Source organism: Athene cunicularia, assembly GCF_003259725.1.
Source record: "Athene cunicularia isolate RWA chromosome 3 unlocalized genomic scaffold, athCun1 chr3_part1, whole genome shotgun sequence".
Classification (NCBI taxonomy): domain Eukaryota; kingdom Metazoa; phylum Chordata; class Aves; order Strigiformes; family Strigidae; genus Athene; species Athene cunicularia.
In genome coordinates this window covers 61,777,965-61,792,708 of record NW_020799097.1, presented here as the reverse complement: position 1 = coordinate 61,792,708, position 14,744 = coordinate 61,777,965, and the positions used below count along the sequence as shown (strand labels likewise).

The 14,744-nt window shown below is 39.0% G+C and overlaps 1 protein-coding gene across 17 annotated transcripts in view; it reads right to left on the bottom strand.

The window, feature by feature from the left end:
• EYA4 (EYA transcriptional coactivator and phosphatase 4) overlaps window positions 1-14,744 on the bottom strand; it is a 155,585-nt gene that overhangs the window by 19,598 nt on the left and 121,243 nt on the right. For all 17 annotated transcript variants that reach the window (XR_003398009.1, XR_003398010.1, XM_026845055.1 and 14 more), the window contains 2 exons: window positions 8,849-8,985; window positions 7,247-7,330 (listed from right to left, as the gene is read on the bottom strand). Coding sequence is in view for 15 of the 17 variants with exons in the window: in XM_026845055.1 (XP_026700856.1) it covers window positions 7,247-7,330; window positions 8,849-8,985 (221 nt within the window). In the remaining 2 variants the exon portion in view is untranslated. The remainder of the gene's footprint in view (window positions 1-7,246; window positions 7,331-8,848; window positions 8,986-14,744) is intronic.

The following is a 14,744-nucleotide window of genomic DNA, read 5'->3' as shown; positions in this document are numbered from 1 at the left end:
GGAGATTAAAAGTCTAAAAGTTTACCAGCATCTGGCAATAAAATCACACAAAACCTCAAATGATCATTTGTTAGTATTAGGATCAAAGGCTTCCCAATCAGGATCAGACATCTGCTACTCCAGGGCTTCGCAGTGACAGAATAAAAGATGGCTTCTTCCCTCAAGCACTTAAAAACTAATGGTAAAATCTGAAACATAGACATATTTTGACCCTTGCTCATGAAAAAGTCTGACATGAAGAGGAGAACAGTGTACAAGAAATTGTAATGATCCGAAGTTAGACCCCATTCTCTGGCAGTGAAAGGAAATATTTTTATGTTGACCCTTGAACTGGTCTAGACTACATTTCAGAAGTAAAAACCGAACGCAGTGTCTAGTAACATAACTTCATTCCCTACATCTTCCACAGTTGTGTTTACTGGATCTGAAAATAATGTGTCTGAAGGCAGCAGCAAGTGTAAAGGTCAGTTTTCCAATGGGATGATTAAGGAACATAGGCTAACAGATTTACAAAAACTCATGTAAGATACTTAGAACAAAAATCATCAGAATACTCTGGACTCATGAGATTCCTCATCAAGCCATAACGCTTTTATCAAAATGTCATCACATATAAACATGTGTTTCTCTCTCCTTTCTCTTGAGTTTTTTTCCATGCACAGTAAATGATAAATTTTTCTTCCTAGATACAGTATAATAAAGAGTATTTGCAATATGCTTCTTTACCTCAATCCTACAAACACTAAGGAATGTGCATAACTTTATGCACAGGTGGTACCTCATTATTATTTATGTGAGTTAAGTTATTCACTGGAGTGCTTCCAAGACTGGAATCTCAGACTTTTGATTCTCAGTCTCTTTTCTTCCCTTCCTGGGTAGTAGCAGACTTAAATGTGGAAATCTGCTATAACATATTCCATTATAATCCAATTTATTTTTACAGAAACTACCAACTATGTATCACAATTTCCTGCCTTGCCTTGCATAGTTGAAAGACGTAAATGTGACAAAGCTTTTATGATTTTCTTATTAGTAGTATTTTTGTAACCAACTATGCCTGACTTTATTACTGTTAAAAATGAGATTTCCTATGTTGCTGTTTTGACAAAGGCAGGCATAGGATATTGCTAGGTACTATATGTAAAGTAAAATAAAGCAAAAAAAAATAATTTCAAGTTAGCATGAAATCAGTCTGGAATCTCCCCGTAACAACTTCTGCTAAGAAGAGTCACTGTAATTGAATTCTCAGACATGAACAATTCTTCTTTAAATAAATTGGCCAAAACTTACACTGCAACTGTTTAACAAGAATTAAACATCATGTTCTAGCTCTTGCCATGTTAAGTTCATTCCTTCACATACAAAAATAGACAAAGAAAGAAGATTTGTCAGGGTTTTGTGGCTTTCTAACATTTGCACAATGTGGAGGAACATCCCAATCATCATTTTACTGTCTTTCAACTTGAAGCAGAAGTTGCAGACTGGCTCCAGTGGCACAAAGAACTGAGTGTTGAAAAGAAAGTAAGAAACATGTGCATCTGATACAGATTTGAGCACAGCAAATTGAGAAACTGAATAAGAGGCAGACTGAACTTCTGCCAAAGTGGTATTTTGTGCTACTCTGCACAAGCATACACAAAAGAGAAAACAATAATAAAGTAAAATCTGGAAGGTTTCTCCAGATAATTTGCAGAATAAAGGACAACTCTTTGGCCCTCAGAGGCATGATTTTAGCCAGATTATCATTAGTGTGCAAAAGAATCAAGACCAGCTACAGCACTTCTGTATACCAAAATACAAATGACTTTAGTTATGTTAGTATGAAGGCACTAAACTGGAGCCAGACTGTCTGTCTGTGGACTTCTGCACTAGACTGGTCCATCCACTGAAATGCCTCCTGGGAGACTAGGTAAAAATATCCTGGAAGGACCAATATTTAAATATTCTGACCAAAAAGAAAGTGACTGGAATAAAGCCCCAACAGCTCAGTGTCCATTAGTAGAAGAAATCTATTCAATATTGTCTTGAAAGGTCAGGCACAAGATGCTCAAAATAATTAATTTCTGGGGAAAAAAAAAATTACAAATACACTAAACTGGTTTTTATAAAACCTCTGAAAACAAACAGATAAATAGACTGTCAGGTAGATTCATTGTGCCAAGAATTTGTATGCATGAAGCCTTAAAAGTAAGCAAGAAAACAAGCAAAATGTATTAATGATATGATAAAAATAGATTTTCAATGGCTGTCCTGAACAGACTCACAATAAAATTTACCCCTGGAAAAAGTAGAAATGCTTAAATACCAATATTTTTAGCTTAAAGACACTTCCCTACATTGTGTAGGAATCTCAGATTTAAGTTCAGCTTTCACTCTCTCACAGGGAACACTTGTTCCTGGGAGACCTTCATGTGGATGGCAATGGAGGAAGAGAATACGTCTCTTCTTAATAACTATATCTGGTGGCTGATGAAGGAAAACACATACTCCATATGAAGCTTCTGTTCCACACTCTCTAGAAGGAGGTAGGAAAATGGACTCAGGTCTCAGCCAATGAGGGAGTGAGTGGAGAGGACAACTGGAGGTCATGAGAGATAAACTATTAATACAGGCAGTCAAAAGCATATTTAGGAGTGAATTTGGGAATGTCATCATGGGTGCTGATGGTGACAAAGTTCTTCTGTTTAATGACTGGACAAGCAGAGAGTGAGCAATAAAAAAGCTTCTGAGCCCTTTTCAGAGTGTGCAGGGTTAATGTGGCCTCCCCAGCAATTTTCTGTCATTGGCAATGCTGTTAAAAATGTCCAAGTGTGACCATCAGTTGTGGATTTTGCACTTTAAAATCACATTCCCCCCTTCTAAGGTCACAAGGGACTTTTTTTTAACCAGTTGCACCTTGAGTCACTGCATTTATCTGGGCATCTTTGCCCTCTGGATTGACCTGGGAGAAATGAATGAAATGGAAATGCTCAGAGGTAGACTAAACTTCAGTTTAATCAGCCTTAGATGAGCAAGAATAACTGGAACGCAATGGAACAAAGAATATACACTGTTCACAGGGTATAAGAATGTACCTCATAGACTTTTAACAGATGATGACATCTCCTAACACATGTCCTGTCACATCAACAAATCCTCACTTAAGAGCTCAGCACTGTAGAAAACTGTATCTGCCAACTGGTGCTCAGCTGCAAAAAACATCATCAGCCACACAAGTCATAATGTAACAGCTCAAACGCCAATGTTCATAATTTGCTACTGCAGTAAATAATTAAAAATATAAATGTACTAGTTTTATGAAGTATGAAGCAGATGAGCAAAAGCTGAATGATGAGAGGTACCCTTACTGCTGGGAGGCAGCACAGTTTCCCTAAAACCTAACAGTGGTGTAGTGCAGTTTTTATTCTCTTTTTATGTTAGCTTTGACCAGCCCAATAAAATAACCATTACACCAAAAGTCAGACAGAAACACCCACAGGTAGAAAACAGAAAGCTGCAGAATATTCCTCTGGCTAAGTTTTATAATTTAAATATCAAAGTGATGCCCTGACTAACCTCTGGCCAAATCTCTCCCGTTGGTGGAGTATAAAGCCATACTCTACTGGTGCCCAGATAAGAAGGAGCAATTTGCCCTGTGTCTTAAATGAGATGATTACAGCTGCATCCAACAAATTAAATCTTTCAGCAAATGACTAGTTTTGATTTTAACATGATTATTGCAACAGCCCTATATGATTCTGAAATTGAATAATTATAACATGTAAAGTGCTGGATGAGTATATACTAATGAGACTGTCCATTCTCAACTTCAGAAATCCTCAGGCATAAGTCAGAAATCTGTTGTCCTCTTGACAAATGTTATGACCTGAAACTTGCCTACTGGATCCAGGCCTTCCCACACAATCTCTGCCAATGAATGCCCTTGTTGCCTATGGGGTGTTGGTTTGTCTTTCCTTTTCCTCTTCTACTCCAGACACTTGTTAAACTGTAGAAATCTTTCGAAAGAGAAACTGTTTGTCTCCCAGTTTGTCTCAAGCACTCTTGCACTTACACATTTCTCCCTCTGCCTGGCCATAACAGCGTGATGGCCACCTCCACATGCTGTACCTCCCCTCACTGCATTCCCTGCACAGACTGAATTGCAGCAAAGCAGAGAGACTAGAAGACTAATTTCTGAATGTTTTGGTTTTGTCCTGTTACTGCAAGAAATAGGGTAAAGAGCTAGTGAGAAAGGGGAATGAAAGTTTACGTGTCAAAGAGTAGATGGGAAAGAAATGAAGGTGAATATCTTTGCCTGTCTGTATATTCACACTAGCTCTACACCCAGCATGTCACCCCTTGAAAGTATGAAGCGATCACATTTGGTATAAGAAGATGCCTTCCCTTAAAGCAGTGTTCACATTAAACACTCACTAATCTCATTTAGAATATTTAAATACAGGGGAAGGGGAAAACTTTTCCTGTGATTTTTTGGGGTGTGGTTTCTTCTTTTGAAGTAACCTGATTATATTATAAAAAATGGGCTCACAAAATACATAAGGAAGGCACAGCAGAGCATCTGTATAACATTACACACCTCTATTTTTTAAAAATCTGATAGCAAATCACCACAATTAAATAATTTAGTAGGACCATTATTTTATATTACCCTGATTATTTTTTTTTTCCACTGGGAAGTAACAGTTTTATAGCACTTCTCAAGGATAAACAGCTCTCAACACTTCTGAAAGACCTGTGTGCTCACAATACTTCCACTCAGAATCTCACAATTCATGGAGTATTTACTCTCACATCAAACCAGTTCTTGTAACAATCCAGACTTCAGTCTGGATTAAGAACTTGTTATAGATGGAAATCATACTCAGAAAAGAAAGGGCCACATCTACTAAAGAGGTCATGTACCAGAGACTGGCTGAGGTCTAGCTGTGCTATCTTTCCCTTCTCTCCCTTAGGCACTTAGGCTCAGACACATCCCATCTTAAGTTTAGGCAGCACTTAATGACATGCAAAAGTTAAAGCTTACTCATGATAAACTCTCCCTGTATTCCTTTTCCTGCTGCTCTAGCCTCCTTGCAGTCAGCAATATATATATTTGAGTTTCATTGAGTTCCATTGGCAATTACCTTCCCAATGAGTTCTCTATAAATATGGCAAAGGTGGTCACTGCAGGAAGGAAAAAGTCTACTACTTTTATTTTACAGTCACTGGAAATGAACACATTTCCCTACTTGTATGGATGCCACCTATCAGTACAAAAAAAACCCCAAACCCGAAGGGTTATACTTAAGAATCCCTCTCCTTTTGCTTCATGGCTGTTTGTGACACTTGTTTACTGATGCTGATCTCAGCACCATAACTACATTAATTTCACTTGCCCTTGAAATACTATTGTTTTATACAAGCTAACTTTATCTGCTGTCAGTACTACTGGCTGTTAATATGCCATTACTGTTTCTAAGGTCTCTGTATGGATTCTTTAAGAACAGTGGTACTGGGATTTTTTAAAATATTCCTACTCATAACGAAGTGAGAAAACAGGAGGAATTAATTTCTCTTTCTGTCTCTTAAGTTTTCAAAGTTATCCATAGAAGTTTGTGAGCTACAAAATGTGCTCTGATTTTTACATTTTGTATTGAAGTTGGCTTAGACTTTAGACATATATTATATGAGATGGTGCAGGAGATGTAAACATCCTAAGGGCACACACAATCAAAAAAGGATGAAAGGAATGACTGCCTCACTGGGGCAATTCAGCAAGTTCTGTGGCAGTATATGGGCTACACTCAGAAGTCATATAAATGTTCATGTTCAGCTAGGTTTCTTGATAACTGTAAGTTAGAAATGGTTCTGACAAAGTCACTGTTGTTACAGTGTTTGAAAAACAGCAGAACAGGAGTTTTGACAGAGTACTGAAATGTGCAGTGATTTGGCACTGTGAAGCTGCAAAACAAGCAGGGCTGTTTTTTACAAGACATGAATAACTACCCTTATCTTAGCATTCCAAAAATGCAGATTTTTGTTTGGGCCTGTGAGTTTTCCTGTTAGCTTTCTCTTTTAATAACCACAAACAGCTGTCTCAAAACATGGAGAGCTGATCCATCTGTGGTTATAATCCACAGGTTCTTTGGACATTTCTAACCCACTGGCTGGAGCGGTGGGTGTGGAAAGCATTTCTCTGATGTACTGCTTCTCACACCCTTTTCTTGAGCATCTGATTCTGGCTGAAATAAAGAGGCAGGAAACTTATGCTAAACCAGCCCTTCGTCTGACATAGCATGGACACAGTTATGTTCTTAAAAAGGAATACATTTGTATAAGTTACACTCGAATAGCACACATAGAAAGCCTACATCCACGTATGTACATACCAACATTCTTCCTGTCCATTTTCTTCCCTTCCATACATTTGCCCTAATTTTTCGTTTCATCCAGGCCTTTAGCTCTACCCCTCCCAGCAGTCCGCTCCTGCTGCTATGCACTGGTCTTCCCACCAGTCCCTCCTCCCCTTGACTGAGCACCGTTCCTTGGGTACCCACTACCACCCCAGTGGGGCTTGCTGCTGACTCATCAGGGGAGCTCCTGCTCCTGCAGGCTGTGACTGCCTGTCTGCCTCCTTCGCTCTTCCTCCTGCTCTCCTCCTCACTGTTCCGTGACCTAAACTCCTGTTGGATCTTATCAGAGGGGAGAGGATGAGTACAACTGTCAGCCTGGGAGAGGGATTCACTCCTTGGCATTACTCACCCCAGAGCCAGCCAAGGAAACCAAAGATTCAACGGAAAAGCTGAGGAGTCAAATAACATCTGCATCTGGCACTGAAACAGGTCAGCCTCTTACTTACTCATCCTGATCCATCAATTTCCCTGTAAATTCACCCGTTGCTCCAGTTTATTTCTTATTTTTTCCTTTATGCATCCAGATACTGTCAGTTATTTCCATTTGCCCACTACATCTGTTACCTCACCACAATGTCTCTTCCAATGTACCTCAGGAACCTCATCCTTGTTCCTCTATAAACTCTTTGCTCATTTGCACCATCTGCTTCCTGGCTCATATATTGTGCTTAGGGTCTGTGTCTCATTTCTCACCTTGACTTTTTCACATTAACCCTCTTAAAACGGGGTTTACTGTACACTTTCCCTCTAACTTCACTCAAGCCACAATGAACACAGAAGGTGAAAAACACGTATATGCGCAGGCCAGATAACTCTGATACAGTGAATCAAGGCAGAATTCATGACTCACATACCTTGCCATACTTCTGTGCGTAGGATCCTGTAAGCAGTGAATGAAAAACTATGATTGTTTCATCCAAATCCCAAACAAATACACGCTGAAAATAGAAGTGGGGATAATATTATTAAACAAATAACATCGAAGTCCCATCACCATCCCACCCAGTGGGGCTAAAAGTCAGCTGAGTCTTAACATGTAACCAATCGCTTAGCTGGTTTTCTCTGAAAATCAGCAAGAACAGTGTATCATGCATGGTAAAAAGTTAGGAGAATAACTTTTGTACTCTTCAACCATTTCTTATTTGTCTTCTGAAAAGCTTTTAAAAAAAGCTATATAACACAGATTTCAGAAATGTGATGGGGGTCAAACATAATTGTCAACCTAAGGATAAACAGTACTCTCAGATATTTCTCTGCAAGCCTTATTGATTCAAGGTTCTTTATTTCTACTGTATAGCTAAAATTAAATCTTGGGTAAAAGTGCTATATGCCATATATAATGACATACAGAACTGAAATAATATTGTAGGATTATTCTAACTCAGTTAAAAAAAAAGGAAAGAACTCCTTATATTGACAAGGGGTTCATTTTCACTGGTAAACGATAAAAGAGACAGGAAAACTGAAATGTTAGAGTCTTTTCCCTGGAAAAGTTAAATCCTTCCAAAAGCAAAAAATTTGTAGGTTTCTGTATGAATGCAATGGCATATAGCCTAGGACTGCAGTCCACCCTGCTACCCCAGGAGTGGCTGTGTGGCCAGCCAGGTTCCAGCAAGAGTCTTGTCTTCTGCTGTACACAAAGCTGGCAGTGGGGCTGGCCAGTGCTGTTCGCTCCCAGTGCCAGTCTGGTAGCAGGAGGGGACACTCCGCACCAGTAGAGGTAGCACCTTCCTCTGATGCAAGAGCTGGAGTGTTTCACACAAACACAGGCACTCCACTTCCTCCTCCTCCTCCTCCCGTCACTCTAAGGCTGTGCACTGCTAACAAGAGCAATATGACTATAATTACTCCGTTGCTAAGAGGTCACCTGTGTTTTAAATCGCCACCCCATATATTAGGCGGGTATTTCTTCACTGAGGCACTGATCTTGCACATACTTAAGTACAGGCATAACTTCACTGATGTAAGCTGCCTCACTGAAATCCACTGGCATTACTTGGTAGCACAAGGACAAACCTGTGCCTAAGTATTTGAATTATGGCCAGATGATCCTGAATATTTACACTGCATTCATAAATACATGTAATTAAGCTGAGCAATATATTTGAGATTTTCTATTCAAAAAACTAAAAGAAAAGGTGACAATTTTGAATACAGAACTCTCACAGTTTTATGATTCTATTGCATGAGAAACTGAAATGCAAACTTAAGAGATAAAAAGTGCAAGGCTGAATCACATTTACTTTTCTGCCTAACTTTGTCATAAAAACCCAGAAATGTTTCTTTGTACAGGTATGTTAAAACAGCAACTAGTATCTGTTATATTCAGTTAGTGAGACTGAGTCCATGATGTTTTTTAAAATGCCTTAAGCTATTTCCGCAGAGGTATTTTTCAGAATTTACTTTTCATCAGAAGAAACCTCCGCATTACCATTCATCAATTACCGCAGGCATACCTCCAAGTCACTGTCCGGAGGGGGTGATGGATTATTCTTCCGCCCTCTACCCCGAGACTTTGACCCAGAACTCCTACATGTTCTCTCATCAAGATCTTTGATTGGCGTGGAGGGGCTCTGCACTGTGTCAAACTCCCCTGTGAAGTCAACCATTCATGGCAAAATTAGTGCTGGATTTTTAAATAATAACTTTTTTTTTTTTTTCTCATAGCTAGACATGTCTGTATGCAGACTCAACCACAAGATGCACCCACAAGTTGTATAAAATGAGTGATAACATGGTTTGTCTCATGTAGGTGAAATCAGCAGGTGCCACGTAGACTTTTGACTTCATCAAGAAAACATTATAAACCTTGACAGAATAAGAGAAAGATTTAAAATGACACACATGCATGTGCAGACATATATACAAATACACATGAGCGCATGCAAAATATTGATAGATCTAAGGAAGATGTATTTTAGAAGTCACATGAATAACTTTTCAAAACATGAAGCGTCTTTTAGTTGAAGTAGTTCATTTCCCACATTTGGAGTTCAGCTAGACTTATTTCCAAGTCTGGTGCTCTTTGTACCAGAACACCCTTTGGCCCATGTCCAGACACCAGAAGAGCCAGTCAGCTTCCCGCTTCATCTCCTCCTCCCATGTCACTTCCTCTTTAGTAGAGTTCACTTTTTTCTCCCACCTTAACTCTGCCCATAAATTGGCAGAGGAAAGTCATAATATTTAATGCAATATTCCAGTTACTACCAGAAAGAGGGTGAAGTCATACTTGTTGTATTCTGATCATCTTTCTCTAAGTATCAGGTACTGTCAGAGAGAATATGTGCTAGAAGGACCTTTGATCTGGCATGGCATAGTTGCTCATAACACTCAGGTCTATCCCTAAGTTACCCAATTAATCTACTTTGCCGGTAACAAAGGGCTTTAGACGTGATCGCAAACCAGTAGCTAACTTCCCCTTACAAAGTATTTTTATGACACAGTGTAGTGAACAGAAAATATCCTTTTCTTCATAACACAGTACCTTCTGTGCCCTTTTAAAACTGCTAGCAATAAATGCAGTTTGGCTATGTTCCCGAGTGCTAAATGACATAAATCCTCCTTCATCATCTATCCCATTAGCTATTTTATTTTTCTCCATTAAAGAAGAAAAGCGTACAGCTTATATCTGACATCTACTACAGAGTTTAATTCAAGGGAATCTTTGTGCTGCATGTAATTGTGTGTTTCTGGGCCACTTTGGTAATGTTTGTTAAAAGTGCTCATGATGACACATCTGCAGGATAAATTTACACTTGGTACAAACATTTCCCAAGAATCATCTATGATGCACCTGATTTTGAGCTGGAATCTGAACATTATTAATTTTTACAAAGGAGCATCACTAAGGTCACCAAAGTCCACCAGGCAACAGAGAAAGTTGCCAGCAGATCAAGGAGAGTGATTTTTCTACTTTGTTCTTGACTTGCAAGACCATTATCTGGAAAAATGTCTAGTTTTGTGTCCCCAAATACAAGACAGATATTGAGAAACTGGAGTTACTCCAGGTAAGGGCCACCAAGATAGTTAAGGGGCTGACAACACAGGATGAAAGTCTGAGTGACCTTTCACAGAGGTATACAGAGAAAGGACAAGAAAGGACAAGGACAGACAGAAATCACAGCAAGGGAGATTCCTGTTGAATACAAGATAAAAATCCTTCACTGTGAGAGGGGCCAGGTCCCCAGAGAGGCTGTGCAGTCTCCATCCTTGAAGACTCAAAACTCGATTGGACACAGCCCTGAGCAACATCATCTAAGTTGGCTCATCCATGAGCGGGCTGGGCCAAAAGACCTACAGAGGACGCTTCCAGTGTGAATGACTGAATGTTTCTGTGATCTTCCCTGAATCATTCATTTCATTCTCCCCCCACAACAAAGAAGAAAACAATTCTAGTCTAGCAAGTTCTAAGAAGAAAAAATAGACTTCAGTCTCAATTAAGGGCCTGTGCATAATGTAACACAATAGTTAATTTCTTAATCTATTCTATAATTTATTTATACCTTACAGAGAACCACGTACAGAAGATTATTAAAATAAATACACTGGGAAGATATATTTGTATATCTTGACTGGAAAAATACTGTTGTATTTCTTGGAAGAATAAGATTTAAGCTTGTAATGTCACGTTCCTGAATGGGAGCTCTAGACATTGTGAAGAAAGAATTCCAAATTCAAGGAAAGGGGAGAACAAGAACAAAGATCCCAAGCCTATTGATAAGGTAATTTACTTGAAGAAGGACATATCTAGGTTCCACTGCCTTCTCCAAGTTTATTTGACTGAATGACAGATATATGAAGTATAAAGACATATTTTCATGACCAAGAATCTACATCCCTGAACCCTCAAGTGAAAGGTGATGAATCCTCCATGAAACAGGAGGAAATCAAATCTGTGTCTCTCACTTCTGGGGAATTACACAAATTATTCTGCTATCACCTGGAAGACGATGCTACTACTTTTTTCTTAGACTAGGTGATGCTAGTTCAACGTTGCAAAACCAATGTGCTTCTCTGCTTGTACAGAACAAAGACAAACTTTCAGGCAGCAGCTGAAAAGAGATTTTCAAAGCTGAAATTTGACAATTTATTGCAGATATCACTTTAGGTAGGTAGGTCTGTCCTGATTTGGATAAGGATCATATACATTCTATAGTAGCTTCTCTTCAGCCAAAAGTCTTATTTGCTATGAAATGAGCAGCAATAATAGTATCTAATGAATAATGTTCCCATGCTGGTTTTTCTTTGTCCCTACAGAATGGAGAGAGAGTTCTTGTTGACTAATCATTTCTATTCCCAGCATGGTGTTGATGTCAGTAAGGACACTGCAGGCAGTGGACTGATCAATAAGGTCACATTATCTTAGTTCTTTCTCCATAAGAAGAACAGCAAAACATACTTTGGAAAGAGTGCAAATGTACAAAAATATGTTTCATAACCAGAATCCTCATGTGGCAAAAACTTACACTGACTTCAAAGTTCTGAGTATGCAAGAGTTCTGTAAGAAAATATAATTTCCTAGATTTTTCTGACAGAGTGGAAAAAATATCCCCAAAAAGCCCCAAGAAATGAAAAGACAAAAATTAAATAAGTGAAGATGGATGTTTACATTCTTACCACAAGTCTTCATATTTATAACATTTCAACATTTTACAATAAAATCAAGACTCATTTCTACAGTAATGTACTAAAACATCTGTTCCCAATGACTGTATTTAATCTACAAAAAAAAAAAAAAAGCAAAAAAAAAAAAACCAAAAAAAACCCTCTGTTCTAAATCTTCTCTGAAAGTATCTAACAACTGAAGTAAATAACTTCAATTTTCATTTAACATTAGCTAGTACCAGTTGCCCCAAGCTTCTGATTGGGTCAAAACTGTACATGATTGCACTGTCATGTTCAACTGTACATGATCCATTAATCAGTACTGTAACTAATCACTGTACCTTGTAAGTTCTATATATTTAAAGCCAACTTTATTTCATTACACTAATCTCTAAATCAGAATGAGCAGCTGTCTCTTACTTGAATGCAAGGTATGCATCTATTTTAGAACTGCAGTAGTCAGTAGTGCATGTTTTTTTGAACAACTGTAGGCTTAATTGCTTGATTTGCTTTTTACCAACAGCAGGCTAAAGGAGCAACTGCATTTTCTTATTCTCTGTTTGTTTTAGAAAGTAGGTCAATGCTGATAAAAGGAAAACTTATTAAAAATTCTGCCATATAACATAAAAGAATGTGAGAATTTCTAGCACCAAAGCATACTGAAAATCTTATCCTCATGAAGAGTTCTTACTGCAGCTCATATTAGACAGTAATTTTTATTGTAGTGTTTGAAATTTTTGAGCTTTTCCAATATTCAATACATGCCTAATAAATACATTTCATAGCCTTCTCCCACCGGAACTATGAGCAGCATCAGAGATCCAATAAAACAAGAGGAAAATGTTAAAACTAGAACACAGAATGACCACTTTCCCACAGATGTTCATACACATACACTGGTTCATGTCCAGCATGAAGCCTTTCGTGCCATGGAGACCTTGCAGCAGCTCCAGTTAGAGGACAGGGAGCTACAGCACCATTGTTCAAAAAGGAGGTGGACTTTTATATCCAGAACACTGTTTCCCATCTGCAGTTTGATGTGAATATCTACTCCTCCCTGTTAAAACACAGTTGTGCTACTTAACCAGGAGAAAAGAGGTGTGGGCACAGTCTGCATATAGATAGACCTTTGCACTGTTTTTCATAATGCCATCTTCTGGAGAAGCGGCAAAGGGTGAATTCACTGTCGTGGTTTAACCCCAGCTGGCAACTGAGCCCCATACAGCCGCAACTGAGCCCCATGAGCCACCATGGAATGGGGGAGACAATCAGAAGGGTAAAAGTGAGAAAACTTGTGGGTTGAGATAAAGACAGTTTAACAGGGAAAGCAAAAGCCATACAGTCAAGCAAAACAAAACAAGGAATTCATTCACCACTTCCCATCAGCCGGCAGCAGCTCAGCCATCCCCAGTAAAGCAGGGCTCCATCATGCGTAACGGTTACTTGGGAAGACAAACGCCATCACTTCAAATGTCCCCATCTTCCTTCTTCTTCCCCCAGTTTTATATGCTGAGCATGACACCATACGGTATGGAATATCCCTTTGGTCGGTTGGGGTCAGCTGTCCCAGCTGTGTCCCCTCCCAACTCCTTGGGCACCCCCAGCCTCCTCACTGGTGAGGTGGGGTGAGGAGCAGGAAAGGGCTTGACTCTGCATAAACACTGCTCAGCAATAATGAAAACATCCCTGTGTTATCAATGCTGTTTACAGCAGAAACTCAAAACATAGCCCCATAACAGCTGCTGTGAAAAGATTAACTCTATCCCAGCCAAACCCAGCACATTCTCCGCCCCTCATTCCATCATGCTCAGGTACCAAATTAATAGAGACCAAGCTCTGCTGCACCCCAGTAACAGAGTTGTAGCTAATATTCTATGAAATCACCTTGCCTAACACTGAACATATGAAAGTGATGTGCCTAAACATGAAACCTTTACCCAGGCTCCCTGTAGACCTATTTCTTCTGCTGGAATTTTATCCATCCTAGATTAAATGTACTTACGTAGTCATCAAATATATTCAAATGTACTCACCTCCTGAAGCAGAATCCCTTAAGGATTCTCCTGACTTATCCCAATATGAGATGAAGTGCCCCAGGAGATACCTATTTGTCTCACAGATACTCTGTGGTAACAAATGCATTTCCAAAAATCTTAATGTAGGGCAGGCACAATACAAACGCAAGAGAAGTCCATGGGAAGGGTAAGGAGCTGAACCTTACACAGATGTCAGATGGATGAACTTATGCACCTCTCCATACTCTCCTTATGGATTGACTTTTGTTACATATTCTTAGCAGAAAGAGCAGCCAGAAGATGCCTTCAACATTACAAACCTTTTTTCCTGGCTTGTAATGTGTTATTGCTTGTTATGAGTAGCAGAAAGAGTAAAGTCTATTTCAATTTTCATCCCATTTTCTTTACTCAGTCAATAAATAAAACTGTAACTGATATTAACTCTTGATCTGATGGGGCTTTATTATGAAAACAAGAAATCCTCTATGTGTGGAGAGTACTAGAGCCTTTGATTAGTTATTTGAATTAACAGCTACAGAGATGGAGGAAGAGTGAAGTGCCTTGCTCTGTTTAATCTTAGGTTTTGGTCTTAAGGGCTGAGTAATAAAGGCCTGTTAAGACAGCAAGTGAACATGATGAGTCCTAAAGCTCTGCAGTATGATCTACTGTATCTGAAGTGATTTCCAAGACACTGCACCTCATGGATGGAGATTTATTTTTACAGTGACACAGA